This window comes from Danio aesculapii, chromosome 3, assembly GCF_903798145.1.
Source record: "Danio aesculapii chromosome 3, fDanAes4.1, whole genome shotgun sequence".
Taxonomy (NCBI): domain Eukaryota; kingdom Metazoa; phylum Chordata; class Actinopteri; order Cypriniformes; family Danionidae; genus Danio; species Danio aesculapii.
In genome coordinates, this window is record NC_079437.1 from 49,357,469 (window position 1) to 49,381,011 (window position 23,543).

Consider the following 23,543-nt stretch of genomic DNA (forward strand, 5'->3'; position numbering starts at 1 on the left):
GTTTAAAGTTAATATTTTGACTGTACTAAACTGCTCGTTCTTAATAGCAAATGTAATGCAATTATACATATATTTAAATACCTGAAAAACACATGTCAATAGAAATGGCATAAAATATATTTTAGTCACCATAATTATACTGTATACACTTTCAGTAGATGTAATATTAAAACAAGTAATTATGTGCTTAAGCTCTGCTTATGTGCTCTGGTCACAATTGCAATAATTGCATTTCACAAATTGTAAAACAAAATATTTTCATTAACATCCAATTAATTGTTTACATTAGACTACAAATTTAGATTGCACTGAAAAACTTTTTTTAATGATTTTTTCTGTACTAAAGTCTGCTAAAAGTGTACTTGTTTTTCCACAAGGGAATACATAGCAATATCTTGGCGACTATCCACAACCTCAAACCATCATGGCGGGGTGAGTTTTGTGTGGGCAAGCACCACTCAGATATTCTCTGCCAAATGTAAAAATGTTTTGTTTTTTAATGAACCAAATATGGTTTGAATTGATTTTATTTTCTCGTTGAAGAACAGAAAATTCATTTTATCGCCGTCTTCCCAGCCAGGTTTTTCAACATCTGACTTATGTTGTTACAAGCCTAGGCTAATATTTTTGTTCTTCGTTACTATTTATATTATTATTGATTAGTATTTGTGAAGTTTCTAAAATGTAACGTTTACTGTTTCAAACAGTTAAAGTTATTTCTATTTAACTAGCCTACATTATTATAGGCTGTATTGTGTTGTTTTATCAACGAAAGTTAAACAACAAACATGTTCGTTTGTACGGATATTTAGCATAATACTTTGGTCTTTTTTGATTTCTTATTTTTTACATGAAATGTAAATTAACTTAGGTAGGCTACTTGGGTACAGGGGCGTAATTTGTTGGTAGTATACCGAGGAATGCTTAGACAGTGAATATTGTCATCATTATTTAAAAAATTATAAATAAATAAATAAATAAAACACCTTACGGAAAGGATGAAATAAAGGAAAAGCATGCTCTTAATCATTCTTCATAATCTGATTCGTAGCTATACATGCAATAAACTTATATTGCGCCGACAAGAACAAGCTCTAAAAGGTAAAGTCTAAAGCGAGAGGAGTTATTGATATTAATGTTAGTTGTTAATATGATCGTAAACACTGCGTTGTATAATTAACGCCGTCATTGTGTCGTGTCTGCGATTTTTTTTTTCTCGTTGAAGAACAGAAAATTCATGTTATCGCCGTCTTCCCAGCCAGGTTTTCATGCACAGTTTCCGTTTTTGTTTCTTCTCAAACAATAAAGTTTCGCTATAGCAGGCCCGGCGGCAGGATATCATAAATGAGGGCGCAAGGGCGATATTTTTATATGACGTGCTAAAATTGAAAAATGAAATTTACATGAAGAGCTTTATTAGTGAAAAGCTGCCGAGCGCAACGAAATGGGCTATAAGCTATATTTGCTCTTATGTGCTGAAATACTTAACACTTTTCTTAAGACCACAGAATAATATGCAACATCTAAATGTCATATAGCCAATAAGGAAAAATTAACATGTTTCAGGTCTCTCCAGTGCATTTGGACTGAATGTTTGACTGTGTCTTACTGGATGTCTCCAGTAACTCTATAAACATAGAGGCACAAGCAGACTGTAGAATTCATTCATTAATTCTTTCTTTTATTTATTTATTGTCAACCAAATATATATATAAATTAATATGTGTGTGTGTGCGTGTGCGTGTGCGTGTGTGTGTGTGCGTGTGTGTGTGTGTGTGTGTGTGTGTGTGTGTGTGTGTGTGTGTGTGTGTGTGTGTGATTGCAGCAGACTGAAGAAGTTGTGCATTGGGTGGGTGGCATCTGCTGTTATGCAGAGGGCTCTACGGGTACGTGTGCTGTAAATGTCCTGAAGGGAGGGGAGAGAGACACCAACGATCTTCTCAGCTGTTCTCACTATGCATTGAAGTGTTTTCCTGCAGAAAATCCAAGGTTCCATACCACACAGTGATGCAGCTGGTCAGGATGCTCTCAATAGTGCCTCTGTAGAAGGTGTACATGATTGGGGCTGGTGCTCTTGCTCTTTTGAGTGGCAGCCTGTTTGAACATATCCCAGTCTGTGGTATTGAAGCAGTCTTGTAAAGCCTCTGAAGAACCTTCTGGCCACACTTGTATCTCCTTGCAAACCGGTTTGGTGACTTTAACTATCGGTCTGTAAGCAGGCATTAGCATGACAGTTAAGTGGTCCACCAAGGTGGGGGAGGGGGAAGGCTTTGTAAGCTCCTCTCTGTGTGGTATAATCAAAGTCCATTGTGTTATTGCCCCGTGTTGGAAAGTCTATGTGTTGTTGTATTTTTGGAAACACACTCTTTAGGTCTGCAAGGTTAAAGTCCCCTGCCAGGATGAGAAAAGCATCGTGGTGGGCTGTCTGCTGCTCACTAATGTGCAGTTTCCGTAAACACAAAAGCACAACAGTCCTTTACAGTCCTATGTGATGAACGAAGTAGACGGATGTAGTCCAGTTTGTTGTCTAGCGAGCGTACGTTCGCTAGAATGATGGAGGGGATTGCGGGTTTGTGGGGGTTAGCCGCTAGCCTTGTTCGGATACCCCCGCGCTTACCCCTCTTCTGCTTCCTCTCGAGCCGCTTGAAGCGCCTCCATTGTGGGCGAGGTGGTGAGGTGGGGGTCGGAGGATGGGTACGCATCCGGAGCAAGCCGAAATCTTGCAGCTCATCAGTGTCCGCGGAGTTTAACTTGTGAAGTTTGTTTCTACCGATGTCGAGCAGAAATGTTCGACTATATGCGCGCTTAAGGACAGATAAACGTGACGTTGACGCACAATAACACGGCGACGTACAAGACGAGGAACACAAAAACACATTAATAACACATTAATAAATAATACCAAGTTTTAACACATCTGCTACATTCCAGTGGAGCCTCCGTTGCGCTCTACCACAGCTGGCAAAACTTTCTGAAGGTGGTTTAAACACCAAATAAGTGTTTTAAATTATGTTAGTCTCCTTATTTCTTTCCGTTTTATTTTAAATATTATAAATGTTTAAAGTTTTAGGTAAAGACGTCAAAATATGCCCACACATGCAAGCTAAACTAGATCATATCTGAGTCATCATGCTTTATTACCCAACCAAAATCAGCGAGGAAAAAATAAATGTTTTAAATTAAATTATATTTAAATGTTAAATTAAATTAAAAAAATGAATTTAAAATTTAAATGCCATTTAAAAATAGTTGCTAAAATTAATGTGTTACTTACTTACATTTTTAGGCATTAGCCAAACAGAAAGCCTGTCTACGGTAAATCCACACGCACTAAATAGCCTACCTTTTTCTTTTATAACACTGTAAACATAACTTCGCAGGTCGATCATCTTCAAACGCAAAAGGCATTTTTAAGTGTCCTAACTTGACTGCTGCTGTAGAATGGGATGTTTTTTTACATAACTTTAAACGTGTGCTTTAGCTATGTCAAAATGAAAGCAAATTTTTTAAGGGCTCTGCGTTTTGTCAATTGTATAGCTTTAATAATAATAATAATAATAATGGATATAACAAATTATAATATTATAGTATAGACATTTTTACTAGGCTACTTTAATATTAATCCCTAACTGAAAAACGAATGTGAAAATGACTGGCAGCTGTGCTAAAATTAATATAATGGCAAATTTCTTCTGCGTTTTTTCCCTTTATAGCTCAATAGTTTTATTCAAAGAATATAGTTCTCTCTTCAACTTTCAGGTTTGAGGTGGGGGAAGAAATGGCAGAGGCAATTCAAATGTACCATCTCTAAATTAAAAAAGGCCACTTACGCGGCATCTGTGTGTAAAGATTATTACCTTATTTTTATTTTATTATTATTATTTATTTATTCATTCATTCATTCGTCATTCATTTTCTTTTTGGCTTAGTCCCTTTATTAGTCTGTAATTGCCACAGCGGAATGAACCGTCAACTTATCCAGCATAAGTTTTACGCAGAGGATGCCAGGAGGGCCAGCTGGGGCTTCGGGACGGAGTGAAAGGAGAGGCAGGACTTTGCCCCGAGTCTGGGAAAGATGGCTTGCCGTCATTACACTAGTTTTCCGATGGCACACGAGTTACATGCGCCAAACACATGAACAAATAAATTAATAAATAAGGGAAAGAAAACATCTAGCCTTATAGGCTGAGTTCTTTTTGATTATAATCGCCGTTAAGTTTCCATTTTAAATGTAAGGCTGTTGCAAAAAATAATAAAATTGCTTAAAATAATACAATTTTAATTTATAAGTGACTTTGCTGCGTCCCTCTTGATGTTTCAATAACGCATAATAATCTATACACCATATTAAAGACACTTAAATAGACATGACTCCTGACAGACAAGCTTTTGGTTATGAGAAGGGGGAAGGGGTCTCCACTATTAAGTGTTTTTCACAAACATGAATACACAAAATCCAAAACTCCTATAGGACGGATGGCGTAACAAAACCTATGCGTTTAAAAACGAAACCGCATTAAATATGGGGCCTTATGAAAATGAATGTTTCTATCTTTTGAACGGTGACGGCATAATATCATGGAATTACTTTCAATAGCAAAATAAAAAACATCTTAAGGAAGAACGGACAAAAGAAAGTTTCACTTCTATCACTCTTTAAAAGTTTTGGTTTGGTTCATTGTAAATGCTCAGTCTCGTTATGAACTGATCTTCATTTCTCTGTGTTGGTGGAATAAAGCAGGCGACTCAGCCGCACCAATTTATGAGCAGACAGAGCAGGATTCTCATGATGACCACCAGCGCAATTCCGCTCTTTGTTATGAGCCGTAGTTTCAGTGTAAACTTAGTAAAGGTAAGTTTCTTTGGCGATGATGTGTACAGTGTTAGATTTTATATTTAGCGGACATTTGCGCTGAACACGCGGTGAATGCAACGCATCAAGATTCGGGCACCTTCTCCGAAAACACTCGATTGATCTCATCTGGTGGATCAACATTTACCTCATGTTATGATCGCTGTCATCTGCGCCATTATTATTATTATAACTTTAGGGGAGGTTTGCAAACCTGTGCACTTTTCACTCTTCAGCCGTTTGTATTTCCTGCAGTAACAAAAGCTCCCTGTTCATTATATTCAGACACACAAATGCTCCCAAATATATTATGAGGGCGCATAGATTACATTTCGGGCGCTCATGCGACCAAAATGGTTGCAATTTCGAGCCCTGTAGTATAAGGACATGTATTCAGACCACAACTGAACGTTTGAAGAAAATTGAATGCCTTATTATTTAGAATTAGCTATTATTGATGTAAATGCAGCCGTTCAAGGCGCATAATTGATTTATTACGGTACTGACGGTATTAGAAAATCCATGTCGTGGCGCAATGTCACACCGGTGATGACTATGACACCGGTGTACCGCCCACCCCTACTACCTGTTATTTAAAATATCTATATTACGCTCCAAGCATTCGCCAAAAAGAAAATATTTCTAAGTAAAAACACAAAACATAGCTGAATAGAGTGTTGCCTGCTTTAGAGGATGGGTTAGTAATTATATTATAACTGGTTATGTTCAGGTCAATGAAATAATACCTTTAATAAATAAAATATGTTCGTAAGAACGTGGTGGGCCAGTGATTCCGTCGCTGTCATCAGTGGTTTAATGAGCTCAGGAGAATTCTGCTTTGCATTTTTCTATGCATTACTAACATCACTAAACCAGACATTTGTTTTATAAGTTAACCAAATATTCGCAGAGATTCAGCAGTTTTTTTTTCTGACGCGTTTGCCAGTCATGCCAGTCAGTGAAAAAAAAGTAACCGTGGCTCTGTTTGCAGGTATTAATATTCGTTTTTTCGTCAATCTGATGCAATTTTTATTATTTATACAGGACGTTAAAATGCAATTAAAAGTTTCAAATCAATTAAACTCAATTTATAAAAAGGCTAGCCTATTTTATGCATTAAATATAACTAATTTCCTTTATTTCTGATTAGACCATGCATTTTAGACTATTTTACAATTGTAATATGTGCATATGCTTTTTTTTTAAATAACATTCGTTTAACAAATATTTTAGCACATCGAAAGTAATTAAGTGACCTGTTTTTTTTTTTTTTATTAAAACCTTTATGCAAAAGGATCAGAGGATAAATTATCGTAGGATAAACGTATCTTATGGAAAAACACCAATTGACGGGCTCTGCTTTCGGTTTTAAAAGAATCAAGCAGCTTTAAAAAATATAATTTGCTGAAGAGAAATGACAGGAAAAAAAGAAAGAAAAAGATAAAATATATAGGGACTGTTAAAAGAACATTTTTCTTTAATATATTCTTTCGACTCCGAAACATCAGCTAAGAAAGATTATGATGAATGACGGAGTTTCTCTATTGCCTGCTTCAGCAGTTGTCCCGGTCCCGCTGGTTATGAACGAGGAGGCGGAGAGAATGCGCTGTTTAGTTTCGGCTTGATATATTTAAATAAAAACTAACACCGAACTGCTTTTAACGCTCAAAAAGTTAAACTAAAATGCACAATTCTTGTTGGTTGCACCCGCGGGATGCACAATGAACCAAACGCGGCATTATTTTAATTCTATATTCGTGAAGAATGAGCCATGAGATTGAGATTTTTGAAGGTGCTCTCTAGCGGCGAAGTTCCTGGCAGAGTAGCGAGTGAAAAAATGTGCATAAAGAAATTGGACAAGAGGAATAACATTTTAAATTATATAACAAGCATCGTATTCTTTCTAATCCTCGCCCAGTTTTAATACAAGTTGTGTTTTTTTAATATTTGTGGCTGGGAAGTTTATTAAGAATATATTTATAATTATATATAATTAAATAAATACATAATTATATATATATATATATATATATATATATATATATATATATATATATATATATAGAGAGAGAGAGAGAGAGAGAGAGAGAGAGAGAGAGAGAGAGAGCTGCTGTAAAGGCTATTTCTTTCCGTTCGCATCCCGTCCCTTTGCGCCCCCTGGCGGCTTTTTCACAAACTGCGGTCTTACACTAAAAACAGAGCAGCATTTATTTCAAACGGCGGCGGTATAAGCCATGGCGGTAATAGCCACTTTGAACTCTCACCTACTGTATCTTTGAAAAATGTATAAGCTTTTATAATCATTTATTTACTTTCATTTGTGTCTATTTAAGTATTTATTCTATTTATAGCTTCACGCATATTCCATTGTCCTACAGACATGAAAGAGACGTTCAAGTTGTTGTCTCCGGTCTCACTGTGAACATTTATGAAAGTGCAATCAATGGAAAGTAGTTAGAAAATATGGAGTTCACTTGAAGGAGCGAGAAGTCGAAGGATGAAAAAGAGGACTGGATGGCTGGGTTGGGCTGGGGATGGAGGAGCGCGAGGGCGAGAGAACAGCGAGTCATTGTGCTGGTACACCAGGCACTGGGAGACACACTCAAGACACATTCACGCATTCACACACTGACACGAACACACACATAAGCTCGTGCTTCTGCCCACCGCTGCACAGACCCGAACTGGCATCCCAGAGGGCAGCACTTTACTCCTGTCCTCGCCTTCCAAACGTGACGTTCAACCCTAGCTGAGCATCTCGATTTGCAGGTTACACCTCCATCACATGTCTATAGCATTTCGGCTCAAGCTCTGGATCCAGGAGCACAACACAAGAACATAGAGGATTAGAAGATGAGAGACTGAGAAGACTGAGACTTCAGAGACTTCACTCATCAGGTATCATTTTTTTTCATGGAAATCTAAAGTTAATGGCTCAGTAATAAACTTTATATCTGACCCAGGACTATAAAACAGGTAAGTTTTGGGAGCATTGAACAATACATTGTATAGGAATATACAAAATTACAGTTTTTTAATGGCAATGTTAAGTAAATATTGTGTTCCATGAAGATTTTTTTGTGAATTTCCTACCATAATTATATAAAAACTTAATTTTAATTGGGGATATACATTGAAAAGAACTTAATATTAACTGTCTCTCAGCCTAATATTGTGGCCTATTCAACAAATCACACATTACATTCACACGAAAAGCTTTATTCACGTTTCGGATAATGTGCAAAACCTTCATTTCAGAAAATTAACTTTTATAACTGGCTTTGTGGTCCAGGGTTACATATTCTGCTCTTTTTAAAATGTGTTTTTCTCATTGAGGCTAAATGCTTATGGAGCACAGTTAAAGCAGCATTCAGATGGGACATAAACAGACCCGAGCCTGCTTGTCCCACTCTGAATGTTTCAAAGAAAGCTTCTTGTGTCCAGAGGCTCCTCATGTTTTTCTGAGATAATCCACTCACCCCACCAGGCGTAGCTCTACACCCACCCCAGTGTGAAAAGGACCCATTCTCTCAAACGTACAGTATAGTGAATCCAGTAATGTTCACTGTACATAACAGTGGCTAAATATTTGGGTGTAAAACCACATTAATATTGAAAGGGATGCTTGGGGGTTGCAAATTAAAACAGCAGTGCAATAGAAGTACAGAGAAACAATACAATAAGGTATTTCCACTTATGCTGTAATGACTTTTCTGAGATATTTATTCTTGCTTTCCCATTGCTCAAGAAGTATTTAGCATGTGGACCTCCTTTAGAGTGAAATGTATTTTGACTGAAAGTATTATTGGTAACGACAGAGAGCAGGGCCATGTGGAAAGAACAGAAATCTGATTACTTTGAAAGTCATATAGTGAGTGGGTGGCATTAAACACTACCTTGTTAACTTGTGACTATAGTGTGATAAAGTCACTTACTGACCTTATCTTTCTGTGATTTTTATCTTTAACCCATAACCACGTAACAACACTAAACCAGATAAACAACTCATACATTAGTATCAGAAGTCAGCTGTTTACCTGGACCAGGAATGAATTCGGCTCACAGAATGATCTTCATATCAGGAAGTTAAAAAAGTAGTTTTTCTTCAATGTTGTTTTAGGGAACTGCACTCCTCGTACTAAATAATACACATGTTATATGATTGTGTGTTTACCAAAAAACATGAATTGTACTTTTACAGTGTAATACTACGCAAAGGAACATCACTGTACACTGTAAACCCTAATGTTGTCTTTACTTAAACAATTAAGTAAAGTTGACTGAACATAACTTAAAATTTTGCATTTTGGTCCTATAACTTAAAAATATGAGTTAATTTAACTTATGTACCATGAAAATGCACAAACTTAACATTTCAAGTGTAATGAGCTCAAAATCTTAATTAATAAAATACCTTTTAAGTGCAAGGTATTTTTTTTAAATCAGAAAACAACTGGCTTCAGATATAATTATTTAACATAATGTGAATAAATGGCAACTTATTTTTTGTTTAAAATTTATTTATGAATTTTTTCATAGTATATATTACACACACACACACACACATGCATATATATATATATATATATATATATATATATATATATAAATAAAACTTTAAGTCTACAAATCCGGCAAGTTAAATAAACTTAAATATGCAAGTTTTGGGAGACTCCATTACTCAATTAAATTGAGGCAACAAGTTTACTCAATTAATTTATTTCAGTCAACTTATTAGGATTTTCAATGTATTTTATTTACCCCCCAAAAAATACACCGATGTACACTCTGAGGTACTTATGTGGACTTATTAGTAATAGAATTTTTTTACTAGCAGTCTATGCCAGAAATTTTGTTTTTAGAACTTTGTTTTTGGAGGACCACCTTACAGCAAACCTTAGTATAAATCCTAATTTAACTTTTTTTACCAATTTTCCATTAACGTTTACTCAGAAATGTGAAATTCTGTCATCTTTGAATAATCCTTCACTTGTTCCAAGACTGTTTGACTTTTTTCTGTTGAACACAAAATAAGATATTTTAAAGAAAGCTAGAAACCTGTAACCATGTGCACTGGCTTTAGGTTTATTCAATTGTAGAAGTTATTTCAAACAGTTAGGAATGTACAAGTCTGCAAGTTACATCAGTATGTGTTCTCAAAGATTATATAATGTCCAACTTATTGTAACTTATACACTTTCATTTGTTCCAATCTCCAGGTCCATTGCCCAGTCTGTACCATTCCTTTATCAGAAACTAACTTACTAAGGAAAAAGCTTGGCTTTGGTGGTCTTGCTGACTTTGCGCACCAAAGGTTCTGTCTGTGCCCTCCATTGGACTCATCCAAGTGATCATTCTTAGGAAAGATTCACCATGGCAACCACTGGCATGCAGCTCCTCGGCCTGGTCCTGTCCATCATTGGCTGGGTGGGGGGATTCCTGGTATGCACCCTGCCCATGTGGAGGGTCACCGCCTTCATCGGGAACAACATTGTAACGGCACAGACCACATGGGAGGGTCTCTGGATGAATTGCATCTGGCAGAGCACAGGAGAGATTCAGTGCAAGGTGTATGACAGCTTGCTGGCTCTTCCCAGTGACATGAAGGCCGCTCGGGGTCTTACGGTTCTCGCTATACTAATCTGCACCATTTCGCTCACGTTAGGTATTCTGGGTATCAAGTGCACTGAGTGTGTGGGACTTCCAAGCCTCAAGGCTCGCTTGGCACGTGTGTCCGGTGTGCTCTTTGTCATCGCAGGGTTCCTCATCCTTGTGCCTGTTTGCTGGACGGCCCATTCCATCATCAGAGATTTCTATGACCCCTATGTGTTGGCCCCACACAAACGTGAGCTTGGACCTGCTCTCTACTTGGGCTGGGGGGGTTCGGCTTTACTGTTGATTGGTGGATCACTTCTCTATGCAGGGTCCAATCCACCCGGGATTCCCTCTTCTCCAACATTTAGCAGTGATGAGAGCAGCCCACGCCGAGCAGGTGGTCCTGCCCAGGTCAAGGGTTATGTTTAATGATCACCACAGGCAAACCAGTCCCCGAAAGCCTTCTCTGTTAGAGTTTCCCATTGTGATAGATTCAAGTTAATTTTAATCTATTTTGTATCAACAGAATATTTGGAGAGGTAGTGAATAGAAATGTGAAATCAGGTTACCTTGCCACCTCTAATGTCCACTTATAAGTACGTCTTTCTCTGTATTTGTCTATTATGTTATTCAATAATAAAACCTTAAATCCTTGTGTTATATCTGAATTCTTTTTGACTGATGGCTGAAGATAGCACTTTGGCCCAATCCCAGTTCTATTTTTGTACCCCCTCCCCTTCCCCTTGGCCCTTGAAACTGAGTGTGAAGGGGTTCAAACTTTACCCCTAAGAAATGGGACAGCACTACAACCCCTGTACACTTCATCATATGTCATGGTGATCTCTTGCTTCATATGAGATCGACAATCGTGACTTCTGTAGTTATTCCAGTTGTGTTATTTTTTGGTATTTATCTTCAGGAAATCACTATTTTACTATCTAACCCAACACCTTCAAGCTAAAGAGAATTGGGACAACCCTACCCCTTCACGTGAATGTGCAAAACGAGGGGAAGGGGTAAAGAGAAGGGCTAAGGGGTAAAATTGGGATTGGGCCTTAGTGTTTGACATTGTATGTGACGTTAAAATTAGATACTAAAACGGATAGTTCCCCTAAAATTCCAAAGTTATGTCATAATTTACTGGCCTTCATATTAGTTCGCACCTATAAAAACTGTTTATCTTTGAAATGAAAATGAAGGTCATTTTAACCCTCTGATGCATACATCACACAGGTATGATTAGTCTAGGCTGGTTCCTGGAGCATGCAATCACAGTGCAGTGATTAGTGTGTTCTGTGCATCATATAATCAGCTAGTAATTTAAATCTGCTTTCCTGTTATGGCTCAAGCTGAGCTAAATAACGACTAGTGTGGCACTAGTCACAATTATCAATGTTTTCAAACAAATGTTTATTTTAGATTTCAGATATTAAAATAAAGGTGGCGCAGTAGGTAGTGCTGTCACCTCACAGCAAGAAGGTCGCTGGTTCGAGCCTCGGCTGGGTCAATTGGCGTTTCTGTGTGGAGTTTGCATGTTCTCCCTGCATTCGCGTGGGTTTCCTCCGGGTGCTCCGGTTTCCCCCACAGTTCAAAGACATGCAGTACAGGTGAATTGGGTAGGCTAAATTGTTTGTAGTGTATGAGTGTGAGTGAGTGTGTATGGATGTTTCCCAGAGATGGGTTGCGGCTGGAAGGGCATCCGCTGTGTAAAAATGTGCTGGATAAGTTGGCGGTTTATTCTGCTGTGGTGACCCCGGATTAATAAAGGGACTAAGCTGAAAAGAAAATGAATGAATATTAAAATAAACATAAAAACTAGCAACATTAATTTAACACACACACACACACACACACACACACACACACACACACACACATATATATATATATATATATATATATATAGTTGAAGTCAGAATTATTAGCCCCCCCCCCCCCCCCCGGAATTAATAGCCCCCCCTATTTATTTTTTTCGCCCATTTCTGTTTAACGGAGAGAAGATTTTTTCAACACATTTCTAAACATAATAGTTTTAATAACTCATTTCTAAAAACTGATTTATTTTATCTCTGACATGATGACAGTAAATAATACTTTACTCAATATTTTTCAGTACACTTCTTTACAGCTTAAAGTGACATTTAAAATATATAGCTTAAAGGGGCTAATAATTTTGACCTTAAAATGGTTTTTAAAAAATTAAAAACTGCTTTTATTCTAGCCAAAATAAAACAAATAAGACTTTCTCCAGAAGAAAAAATATTATCAGACATACTGTGAAAAATTCCTCGCTCTGTTAAACAACATTTGGGAAATAATTAAAAAAGAAAAAAATTCAAAGGGGGCTAATAATTCTGACTTCAAATATGTGTATAAATGTAAACTCCAAATGTGGAGTTTGCATGTTCTCCCTGCGTTCGTGTGGGTTTCCTCCGGGTGCTCTGGTTTCCCCCACAATCCAAAGACATGTGGTACATGTGAATTGGGTAGGCTAAATTGTCCATAGTGTATGTGTGAATGAGTGTGTGTGGATGATACCCAGAGATGGGTTGTGGCTGGAAGGGCATCTGCTGCTTAAAAACGTGCTGGATAAGTTGGCGGTTCATTCCACTGTGGCGACCCTGGGTTAATAAAGGGACTAAGCTGACAAGAAAATGAAATGAATATATATATATATATATATATATATATATATTCATTTACCCAAATATATATTCATATACCAAAAAAAGTTTGGTTGTGTTTTGGTTTATCTATATTTGGACAACCATGGGTTACAGCAATCCAGATTTTTTAGAGTGTGTTAAACAGTCAAAGCAGATTGTTTAAAATTAGACTGAATAAGACTAGACATTTTGAGAAATCGGTGTCTCAGCTGGAATAATCACATTAAAATGTCGTCATGCTCATTTCATTAATTCAAAACTGAAACAGAAATGCAGATTCTCTTACAGTAGGTCTTTAAAGGTCACTGGGTTAAAGTTCATTTACAACATTTGGGATTTACAGAATATCTGACACATCTGCTTTCTGATAAACCTCAACCCTGAAGTAAACAGTCCGGCTGATGAAGACATTCTTGGCTGGTGTTGTCTTGACTCTCTGAGCATCTCTGGCTGTTGTTATGGGGGCTGCTTCTATAGACAGCAGTACAATACCACTGTATGCTGCACCACCAGCACAGCATCCACAATAGCTGCATTGTTTACTGCGCCAGGTAGTGACTCATGTATGACCTAATGCCACGGACAAAAATCTGGTATTGTAAAATATAGAAAAGTAGTTATTGTTGTCATGAATTGCTGGAGTAAGAGATAAAGGAACCTAAGTTGAGTGGTTCTGGCACCAGGGTTTTTTATGATTAAGATAAAAATGTATGGCAGGGTGAAATACAGGGTTTTCTGAGTACTTACATACTATATGTCTAGTAAAAGAATTGAAGTCACAGTACTGTTGTCACATATCAAACAATTCATACAGTGACTAGCAAAGTGAAATTTGCTTATTTTTAGTTCTTAGACTCAACACAAATTGATTGACTGCATTTTTTGTAATCGCACTTATGGTCAACAGTAATACAAACATTGATACCTTTTTTGATAAAAGGTTTTATTAATGTGGAGATCAAAACTAGAGAACAACCTAACAATTTCTCAACTGCTATGTCCTATTTGAAGTTATGCATTTGTTAATAATTAAAGACAAATATACAAGAAAATGATAGCCTACATAATCTCATTGAGCGATCAGATTCATCACCACAGCTGGAATTGTTTAACAGTTCAGCTATGAACAGGCTAAGCATCTGTATCTCAACATGTCTCAATTTTTAAGATTATTCAGAGTATAATAAGCCGTGCAGCAATCAAACCATCATCAGCAGAAGAATTAATTAAAAAAAGAAAAAAAAAAGACTAACCATTGCAATTGTGGGTTGTGTGGACAGAGAACTGGTCAAATGTTAATTATAGTGATTAATGCCAGTTTAATTTATGTGGGTACAATAGGAAACATTATAAAGTCTATTGATTGACTAAGACCAACAGACATTTTGTGTGAGCAAAAGTCATTAAAGGTAGAGGTAATGTGTGAGTGATGGTGAAGGATGTAAAACAAATGTACAATTTACAGTAAACTCAATCCATCATTAACAATTTTGTTAATTCTGTTACTAATTGTTGTTTAACTTAATGTTTCACTTTAAACCATAACAAAGTTAATTATAACAGAGTTGACATTTTGTGCTTTAGTTAGGTGTGCTAACCTCAAACCAGATGACATATAGTACGACGTCTAAAACTTAATTTTATGCATTTTCACCATATTATTGTGTCATTTGAAATATCACAATAACAGACTTATTAATAAAAAGCAATACAAAAAAGACACCTCAATGTCTTCGAATTTCCCACCAGAGGAAGTGTTATCATTTGGAGCAAGCATTCTTTTTTTACCAGTTTTTACTGACTGATGTCTTTTTTTTTAATAACTGATGTTATAAAAAAAAAATTAATCTATATAACAGAAATGACAAATAATGCACAAAATAGATGTTTATTAAACTTAGTAAACACAAAAATGATGAAAAAAAATGAAGCTGCATATATGAATCAGGAGATGAAGACAGTCAAAAGTAGGCAAAAGCACAAGGTGCACAAGCTGTTACTGGGGTGGTACCTTTTCAAAAGGTACACATTTGTACTTAAATGGTCCATAATTGTACCTCAAAAGTATATATTAGTACCTAAAAATTTTAAGAGGAACACTTTTGTACTTTTTAGAATATGTACCCTTGAGGTATTAATATAGACCTTTAAGGTACAAAAGGTACCACCCCAGTGACAGCTTGCGTACCTTTATTTCTGAGAGTATATGATGTTTAAGTTAAAATTAAATTCATATTTTGACTAAATATACAAACATATTTCAGGATAACTCCATAGAATTTGTGTTATTATTCAAGCTAGATTAAAGTTTTTTTTTTTGAAATAATAAGTTTATCTTAAGAATGCAAACCTGTAATTCTAGAATCATCCAGGTAAAAATTGCTTATCAGAAATGTTTATGAATGATCTTGAAATGTTCATCAAAGACTTTTTCAGCAACATGCGGTTCTTTTCCAGCATTCATTAGCCAATTTCCATGCAAGGCAATGAATCTTTCACTGAAAAAAAAACACGATTATTGTTTGATCCTTCTCTGAAATTGGTCTTTACATAGTGTCAAACAGCAGACAGGCAAGCCTGTCCTGATCTCAACCAATTAAAATTCTCCAGAAAATCCCTGCAAAGTTCTTGAAAAAACCCACTATAGTCTGTGGAGGAGCAGAGATGTCCAGATGTGCTGAAGTCACTCAAAGCAAAATCATCTTAACTTCCTACTCAGTTTTGTTTACTGCAACCTTTAGATTTGTTTTAGCAGTAATGTTTTCTTCTAATTCTTCATGCCACAATAATTGTTCTGTAACTTTTTTCCTTTACATTTTGATATGCAAAGACTGCACTTTTTATTTTATTTTATTTTTTTTTTTTTTTTTACAAAAAAACAAGTGTTTATACATTCTCTTTGACTATATGAAAAAAAAAAACTGAAAATGTGTCAAAAAGATTGCCATTAAAATTAACATACAATCAAAAAGTATTACTGTATACTTGTGTATGTAAATGAGGATATAGCAATTTGTTAAACAAATATTTGAGGAAAATGGCACAAATATAAATAATAAATAAATAGACTTTTATGCGACTTTTGCGACATGTACGCGCATGCGCGTGTCACCCCGGCAGTGAAACTCGCTTATTCACACAAGTGAACAACAGCAAACATACATAGAGCGTCCTGATATCAGAGATCAGACATGGGCAAAGGCGGTGGAACATTTGAGCGACTATTGGGTATGTTTCACATTTCATTTTTCAATGTTGTTTTAGACTGACAGACTGACACGTCGCTTACGATTAGATGACATGTCTGCTAATGCTAACGCTAGCACAACGGTAATGTTAGCATTTGACGTCTATTGTCTTTACCTTTTCCTTCGGCGCTTCAACAAACCAGTGACACGATCTTAAACTCGACCTTAAAACCATACTTTTCGATTAAACCATATGTGTTGTTAATGTCTTTAAAAATGTATTATTGTGTGTATGCTAACTGTTAGTTAGAAGCCCGTCTGGATTGGAGGCCGTATTTTCTACAAACATCACAATCAGGGTTTAAAAATGGCAAATAATATGCGTTTCTCCCTTTAAATACGTTGTATTGTGTGTTTAAAGGCATTTACGGCAAATCGTGTTGGTCTTGTTTTCTAATGCTAGTTGTAAATTCAGTAACTATACCGGATGTTTAAATGGACATTTTAATGACGTTTGACATGACTAACAGTTATTTGTGTTAACCCACTTCTTATGGAAAAGTGTACTTTAGAGATTTTGAGTGTAAGTAGCATGCTCCCATTAGTCTCGATTGGTTCTTCATGTTTGCTTATGTAAATATTGTTATTGGGAGTAGAAGAAAGGGGATGTTTTGGCCGATTTTCATCCAGGTTTACCACATAACAGTGGCTTCCTCTTACACAAACCAGCTCCATTTCCAAGATTAACAAAGTTGTCAACACCTGTGCCTGTATTTATGATGTTTTATGTGTATGTTAGGCAATTTTTGACTTCGTCAAAAACGAAAGGGAAGTAAATGCATCAAAAAAGTCTTATCCAGCTATATTTTTTTCTGTGCTTTTAATAATTACAAAGGTACAACTGTAATACATTTTTTACAAGGATTTACTGAAGACATTCACTAGATTTTTATTCAGCGTAACAATTGATTGTATTTCAAAAAGTCTTGGCGTCTCCATGTATTTATTTATAATAAGAATAATATTTATAAGAATCAATTTATGACATTTAAAAAATGAAGTGTCACTTCAATCTTGATCTTTTAACACTGTCTTTTAAACCACTTTATTGATTGCGTAATATGTTTTTAAGTAAATGCTGGTTAATATTGTTTGTCTGTTAATCAAATGATGTACACTACCTGACAAAAGTTTTGTCGCCTATCCAAGTTTTAGGAACAACAAATAATAACTTAATTTCTAGTTGATCATTTAGTATCAGAAGTGGCTTATATGAAAGGCAAAAACCTTTAGATTACGCTTATTTTACCGAAATAATATAGGATCATGCCTTGATTTCTAATAATTTAATTAGGACAGTAAGGTTTGACTTAGCTTAGACAAAAGTCTTGTCACTTAACAGACATGATGTACAGTATGGAATATAAAGTCATGGTGCAGTGGAAAAAGAATTATTAATCTGTATGACTCCCATGATCTTGGATGACTGCATCCATACATCTCCGCAATGATGCAGATAACTTTGAATTAATCTTCAATGCCTCCTCCTTCATCTTACCCCAGACATGCTCAATAATGTTCATGTCTGGTGACTGGGCTGGCCAATCCTGGAGCACCTTGACCTTCTTTGTTTTTGGGAGCTGTGATGTGGAGGCTGAAGTATGAGAAGGAGCGCTATCCTGCTGAAGAATTTGCCCTCTCCTGTGGTTTGTAATGTAATGGGCAGAACAAATGTCTTGCTACCTCAGTCTGTTGATGTTGCCACCCACTCTGCAAATCTCTTGCACTCCTGATTCTTAATGTGAAAAACTTGTAAAACAGCATAAAAAAACAATAATTTTTAACTTAAAGTTTTACATTATTAATAATTGTCAAATACACTATGCAGATTTTAAATGTTGTGTAACCTAGCCTTAAGTCAGATGTTTATTTAAAGAAGTTACATCTAGAAGACAAAAACCCTTAATATATACACTAGACTGGTAGCCATTAGGTGACTGGCAGCCAGTAAATTATTGCTTGATAAAAAATCTGGAAATACATTTGCTGTGGCTTATTGATTCTAAGCATCCAGATGTTGCATACTGCCTAAGCAACATTTAGGTGAATATGGAAATATGTGCTACACTCTTTCCACTCAACAGCAAAGTAAACACAAAAAAAAATGGTAGTGTTGAGAGATCAGGCTCCCAACTGTGAAAGTCTGAAAAAAAGACTACACTATTTTTTGTTATTTGTTCTGGCAGTCATTGTCAGATTAGTCAATTTTTTTTTTGTCTAGATGAATTCTTGACATGTTGCGGGTACTAGAGATGCAGCCATTCTTGGTATACATGCCCTATGTGCTCATGCAGTCGACTGTGACTTGTCCCAGATGGTAGACAGTAGAAATTAGTGGAGAATTATTTCTCTGCTTGCTCCATTTGAAGACTTCACGCAACCGATCAGCTCCTCAACTGTGGCCGCATACCACCCATTAGATGGAGGCCCGCGTAACCAAAGAACTACGGGTGTAACAAATCACAGTTGATCCGTGATCTGTTCAGATCATGACCCACAAAAAAAGCAAATTACAAATGCAGCTATGCATCTATAAGATTGTATGTTTGTAAAGTTAGGTCATCAACGCGTACAATATCAAACCTAATGGAATAACATTATGTGGTTAAAGTTACAAAAAATGTAAATACTCTGTAAAGGAATTTAATTTAATTGCTAATTTATTAATCTAACTTGCCTTTTTTCGTAATCTGGTTAAGCTGTTAAATTGCACTGTAAGCTGAGTACTTGTAGTTTGCAAAGGTTATAGAAAATAATATAATGGAAAAGACAAAATAAATTAGTTATTAAAAATGACCTAAACTATTGTGCGTAAAATGTTTTAAAAAAGATCTTTCCGCTAAACACCAGTTGGAAAATATTTGAAAAAAAAAAACATTTCACATGAGGGCTAATCATTTTAAGCAAGTAAACAACTGAATTAAAAAAGGAACACAATTTTTTTTAATTACAACAAATTTCAACAAAAAGTTGTAATTTTGCTACATTTCTCAAATATTTGCAAACTATATTGATAATAAGATTTCGTATTGAATGAATACTACTGTGATAATGGTGCTAAATTAGACTAGGACTCCTGGGAATACATTAAAACAATGTTTGCTTCAATTGAATATTTTTCTTTATTTAATTTATCTATGCTTGCAGATGGCTTATTTATGAAAACACACTTCCCTATAAAATCATCCCAGTCAATCTAAAGTGATAAAATCTTTCCAGATGTAGAGATATTCAAGTCTAGGGGTGTCAAAATTAATTGTTTCTTTGGTGCACCACAATGCAGACGCGGACAATTCTGTATCGGTTCAGTAATAATCATAACTGGTTATTATGTACTGACGTCATTTATCTCATATGCGCTCTGTTGCAAGGGAGGCGAGCACGGGTATTTACTCACAGTGGCCCATTCTCCTCTCCGCTGCTGGCGTGACTCTTCTTCCCCTCTCTTTTCCTCTCGGCTGTATGCATTCCCGTGGCTGTACCTGTGCATTGTCGCGGGACCCGGCCAGATTTCATGCGGTGCGGGAATAAATTTCCGAATAAAGCGCGGCAGCGGTCGGTAACTCTGGTGTAATTTTAACAGGAGTGGGCGGTCTCACAATATCGCTCCCGAGCGAGCAAGCAAGCAAGCGTGCGTGGCGTGTGTGTGTTTGTTTGGTGCTGTCTATGTTTGTGTATGTGTGTGAATGAGAGACAGTGTGGTGCTGTGTGTCCTTGTGTGTGTTTATACAGACAGCTTGTGATAGCCACTCCCCAAAATACAACACTGTGTATGGAAAGCATCGTCAATGCACAGTGATGCACCGAAATATCGAATTGAACCGAATCGATGGCATGATAATGGTAACCGAACCGTGAGACCAGTATAGGTTTACACCTCTATTTAAGTCATCTGGTGAAATTGTATTCATATTGCATTATATATATCATGATAGAAGTAAATATTGCAATGTCCAATTTTTTGTTTGTTTTTCTCCAATATTGTGCAGTCATATTTGTTACTGTTCTGTTCATTTAAATCTGAGTATGTTCTTTTTCTCTTTGTCTTTTCACATTTTCAGTAAACAAACCTTTAGAGTATTGATTGTTCTGCTAACACTATTGATGATTATTCATGTGCTCTTCTAATGCTTCACAGAGAAAGCCACCAGTCAGCTGTTGCTGGAGACCGATTGGGAGTCCATTTTGCAGATCTGTGACCTCATTCGCCAAGGCGATACACAGTAAGAGCATAAAGTATTTTGTCATAATTGCACGTCACTTGATTTTTGGCTTGACTTCCTCTAATGCTGTTTTGTTATTTCCTGCCACCAGGGCAAAATATGCAATTGGTGCCATCAAGAAAAAACTCAATGACAAAAATCCACATGTGGCGCTTTATGCTCTCGAGGTAAGTGCAGTTTGACTACATGACAATTTAGTCCATTTATGTGAAAACATTTAGAGAAGCAGTGTGAACATAAATAAATGAAAACAAATAAAAGATTAGACTCATCAAATAAATGATACATTGAAATAAAAATACTTTAAATGCAAAAATTATTTTAATAAATAAATGGTTCCCCTAACAGTGATGTATCACAGAAAATTAAAAAAAGTAAAGTTCATATATCTTAACTTTTCAAAGTATTTCAAAGTAAAGTTCAGCATAAATAATTATACAGATGCATTAATATGGAAAATCATCTACATTCTTATAAAGGGAAGACTAAAATGCCACTTAAATTTTGTGCCTCATTTATAAAGGTCAAGTTAAACGTTTGTTTGCACACATTTTATTAAGTCAGGCTTCTTTTGTAGCATCAGCAGTATTAAAGTCAGTAGAACAGTTTTCCCAATAGCCAAAATAATTTATAACACTTTGAGAACTTTACTATTTTTCATTCTACCTGGTGCTTGCTTTCTCATTTCAGTTTTTGCCATGGTTTTTCTGTTGTTCAGTTAACCTCTGCTTGCTGTCAATAATGTTTGACAACTTATGGCCCATTTCCACTGAGTGGTACGGTACAGTTCGGTACGCTTTTATGTCAGTTTTCACTGTCAAAAGGCGCCAAAAAAGAAACTGTACCATACCACTTTTTGGGTGGAGCTAGATGTGCAGCTGAACACTATTAGTTTACAGAGAAATGTCACTAGGGTGCAACAAGCCTGGAGATTGAAAACAAAGGAAGCAACATTTTTCAATACACAGCCGAGACAGTACACCATAATATATACATACAATAACAAGTCATGGTCGACCCGAGCTCAAACAAAAAGTCGTCGTCTTGATGAACAGCCACAAAGCCAAGAAGAAGAGCAGAATCTGACATGTGTCCTGTTGTTGTTTATGAGGCTATCTAAAAGCAAGAGCGGTTTCGCTTTTTCAGAGCTCTGTCTATGGGTGAACTCTCACTAGGCACGGTTGCCTTGAACTGTGCTTAAGCGTGATTGTCCCCCCTCGCCACTCCCCCGACGGCCTGCACTTATATTGCATTTTTTGTCTTCTGAACCTAAGCACTCTTATGTCATTGATGCAACTGTTCAGTTTAACAGAAAGAGAAGCGCTCTCGGTCAGCATAGTGGAGATTGCTTTAATTGTATCGTTTTAGTTGTTTGGGATGCAAAGACGTGCAGTCAAATATTTTGCTCAACAGATCCACAACTTTTACCGCTCATAGATTATCATAAAAGTCATTGTGCTGCCGGTATTAGGAGGTTTGCTGAAGGTGCAGCTGATGTGCAGCGAGGGGTTTGCGTCTTTAATAAGCTACGACAGTTTGCATTCATTGCAAAGTAAGAATGATTAATAAACACATGAAACATTCCATTTAAAGTGACGTCTGGTCTTCAGTTTCAGGCTCAGCCGCTCTTTGCACTCACACTACAAGCATACCCGATTCAGAGCCCGATTCAGAGCACTCACACTTGTCAAACAAATAGAATAGTGTGAGCACACCCTTAGTCTATGAAATAACGAACTTGAACTCATAATAATAACTTGCACGTGATTATTGAAGTGCGGCTTCTCACATCCTTTCAGAAGCAGACAAATGCGAGTGATGCATGAAAAAACAAAGGAACAAATTATTCTTTCAGCAACCTAAAACATGAACAAACTGCCACGTTTAATTGTTGTCACCTTTTGAACTATTATGAGCTTAGAATGAAGGAATTACTTTTTAACAAGATGTTAATGTTACATGTTCTGGTGAAGAAAAAAGATGAGAGGTTTGTATTGATTGTATATTTTTCGTATCATTTATGAACACAAATAAGGCCTAAATGTATGTTTTGGGTATTTTTTTTGTAATTTGTAACATTTCAGACACTGTAAGGCTCTATATGTGTTCGTCATTGTAAGCTATTTTGCATTATTATTGACCTGCAGCTATAATCAAATTATGTTCATAGAAAGGCTAGTTATTAATATTTATACATTTATACTGTTTATTTGTATAAAGCATCTGTTTTGTATATGATATGTAAATGACACGTATAGCTTTACTTTGACATTTCCTTGTGTAAGAATGACTTCAACTTTCTGTTGTACACCACGCCCACCAAAAGGGTACTATTGGTACCATTTGTCAGTGGTGAAACAAGCCAGATAAAGGTGACTCGTACTGTACCAAACTGAACCGTACCACTCAGTGTCTACATGAATAAATTCGTTTTATGATGTGTTGATAATGAATAATATATACAATATATTTTGTTGACGAATGCATATGTTTATCATGAGCACTTGAAAATACTATGTATAGTTAATGATTTTTGAAACTTTTTTTGAGTGCCTTTGAGAGTATACAGATTGTTTTATTGGCAGTGGTGGTTTATCACAACACCAAATCCTTGATGACGTTTAAAAAAAAATTCAAACAAACATTTTCACCTGTTAATCTGGCTCATGTATAAGATATCTGAAATATTGGACATGTTTTGATTTTTTTTTTTAATTTTTTTAATTTTGTTCTGAAGTCTTGGTTATTAACATTTTACAATAATGCTTCATTTGTTAACAAGAGTTAAATTAAAGGGATAGTTCACACACAAATTGAAAATAATTTGCTTGGGTCCAATCCCTATTCTACCCCTTATCCCTTCCCCTTAATCCTACCCCTCGTTTTGCACATTCACGCGAAGGGGTAAGGTTGTCCCAGTTCTCTTAAGCTTGAAGGCATAGGCTTAAGGGAAAGGGCT

At 36.1% G+C, this 23,543-nt stretch overlaps 2 protein-coding genes across 8 annotated transcripts in view; both read left to right on the top strand.

Moving 5' to 3' along the window:
• The first annotated feature begins 66 nt into the window (after positions 1-66).
• On the top strand, positions 67-11,107 carry cldnk (claudin k). The gene is made up of 3 exons (XM_056454162.1): positions 67-432; positions 7,231-7,750; positions 10,072-11,107. The coding sequence occupies exon 3, from the start codon at positions 10,226-10,228 to the stop codon at positions 10,874-10,876; it is 651 nt and encodes a 216-aa protein (XP_056310137.1). The 5' UTR covers positions 67-432; positions 7,231-7,750; positions 10,072-10,225; the 3' UTR covers positions 10,877-11,107.
• Positions 11,108-16,215: 5,108 nt separating this feature from the next.
• Positions 16,216-23,543, top strand: part of hgs (hepatocyte growth factor-regulated tyrosine kinase substrate) — a 42,232-nt gene continuing 34,904 nt past the window's right edge. For all 7 annotated transcript variants that reach the window (XM_056454163.1, XM_056454164.1, XM_056454165.1 and 4 more), the window contains exons 1-3: positions 16,216-16,341; positions 20,500-20,584; positions 20,676-20,751. In XM_056454163.1, the coding sequence (XP_056310138.1) occupies positions 16,305-16,341; positions 20,500-20,584; positions 20,676-20,751 (198 nt within the window). In that variant the 5' untranslated portion in view covers positions 16,216-16,304. The remainder of the gene's footprint in view (positions 16,342-20,499; positions 20,585-20,675; positions 20,752-23,543) is intronic.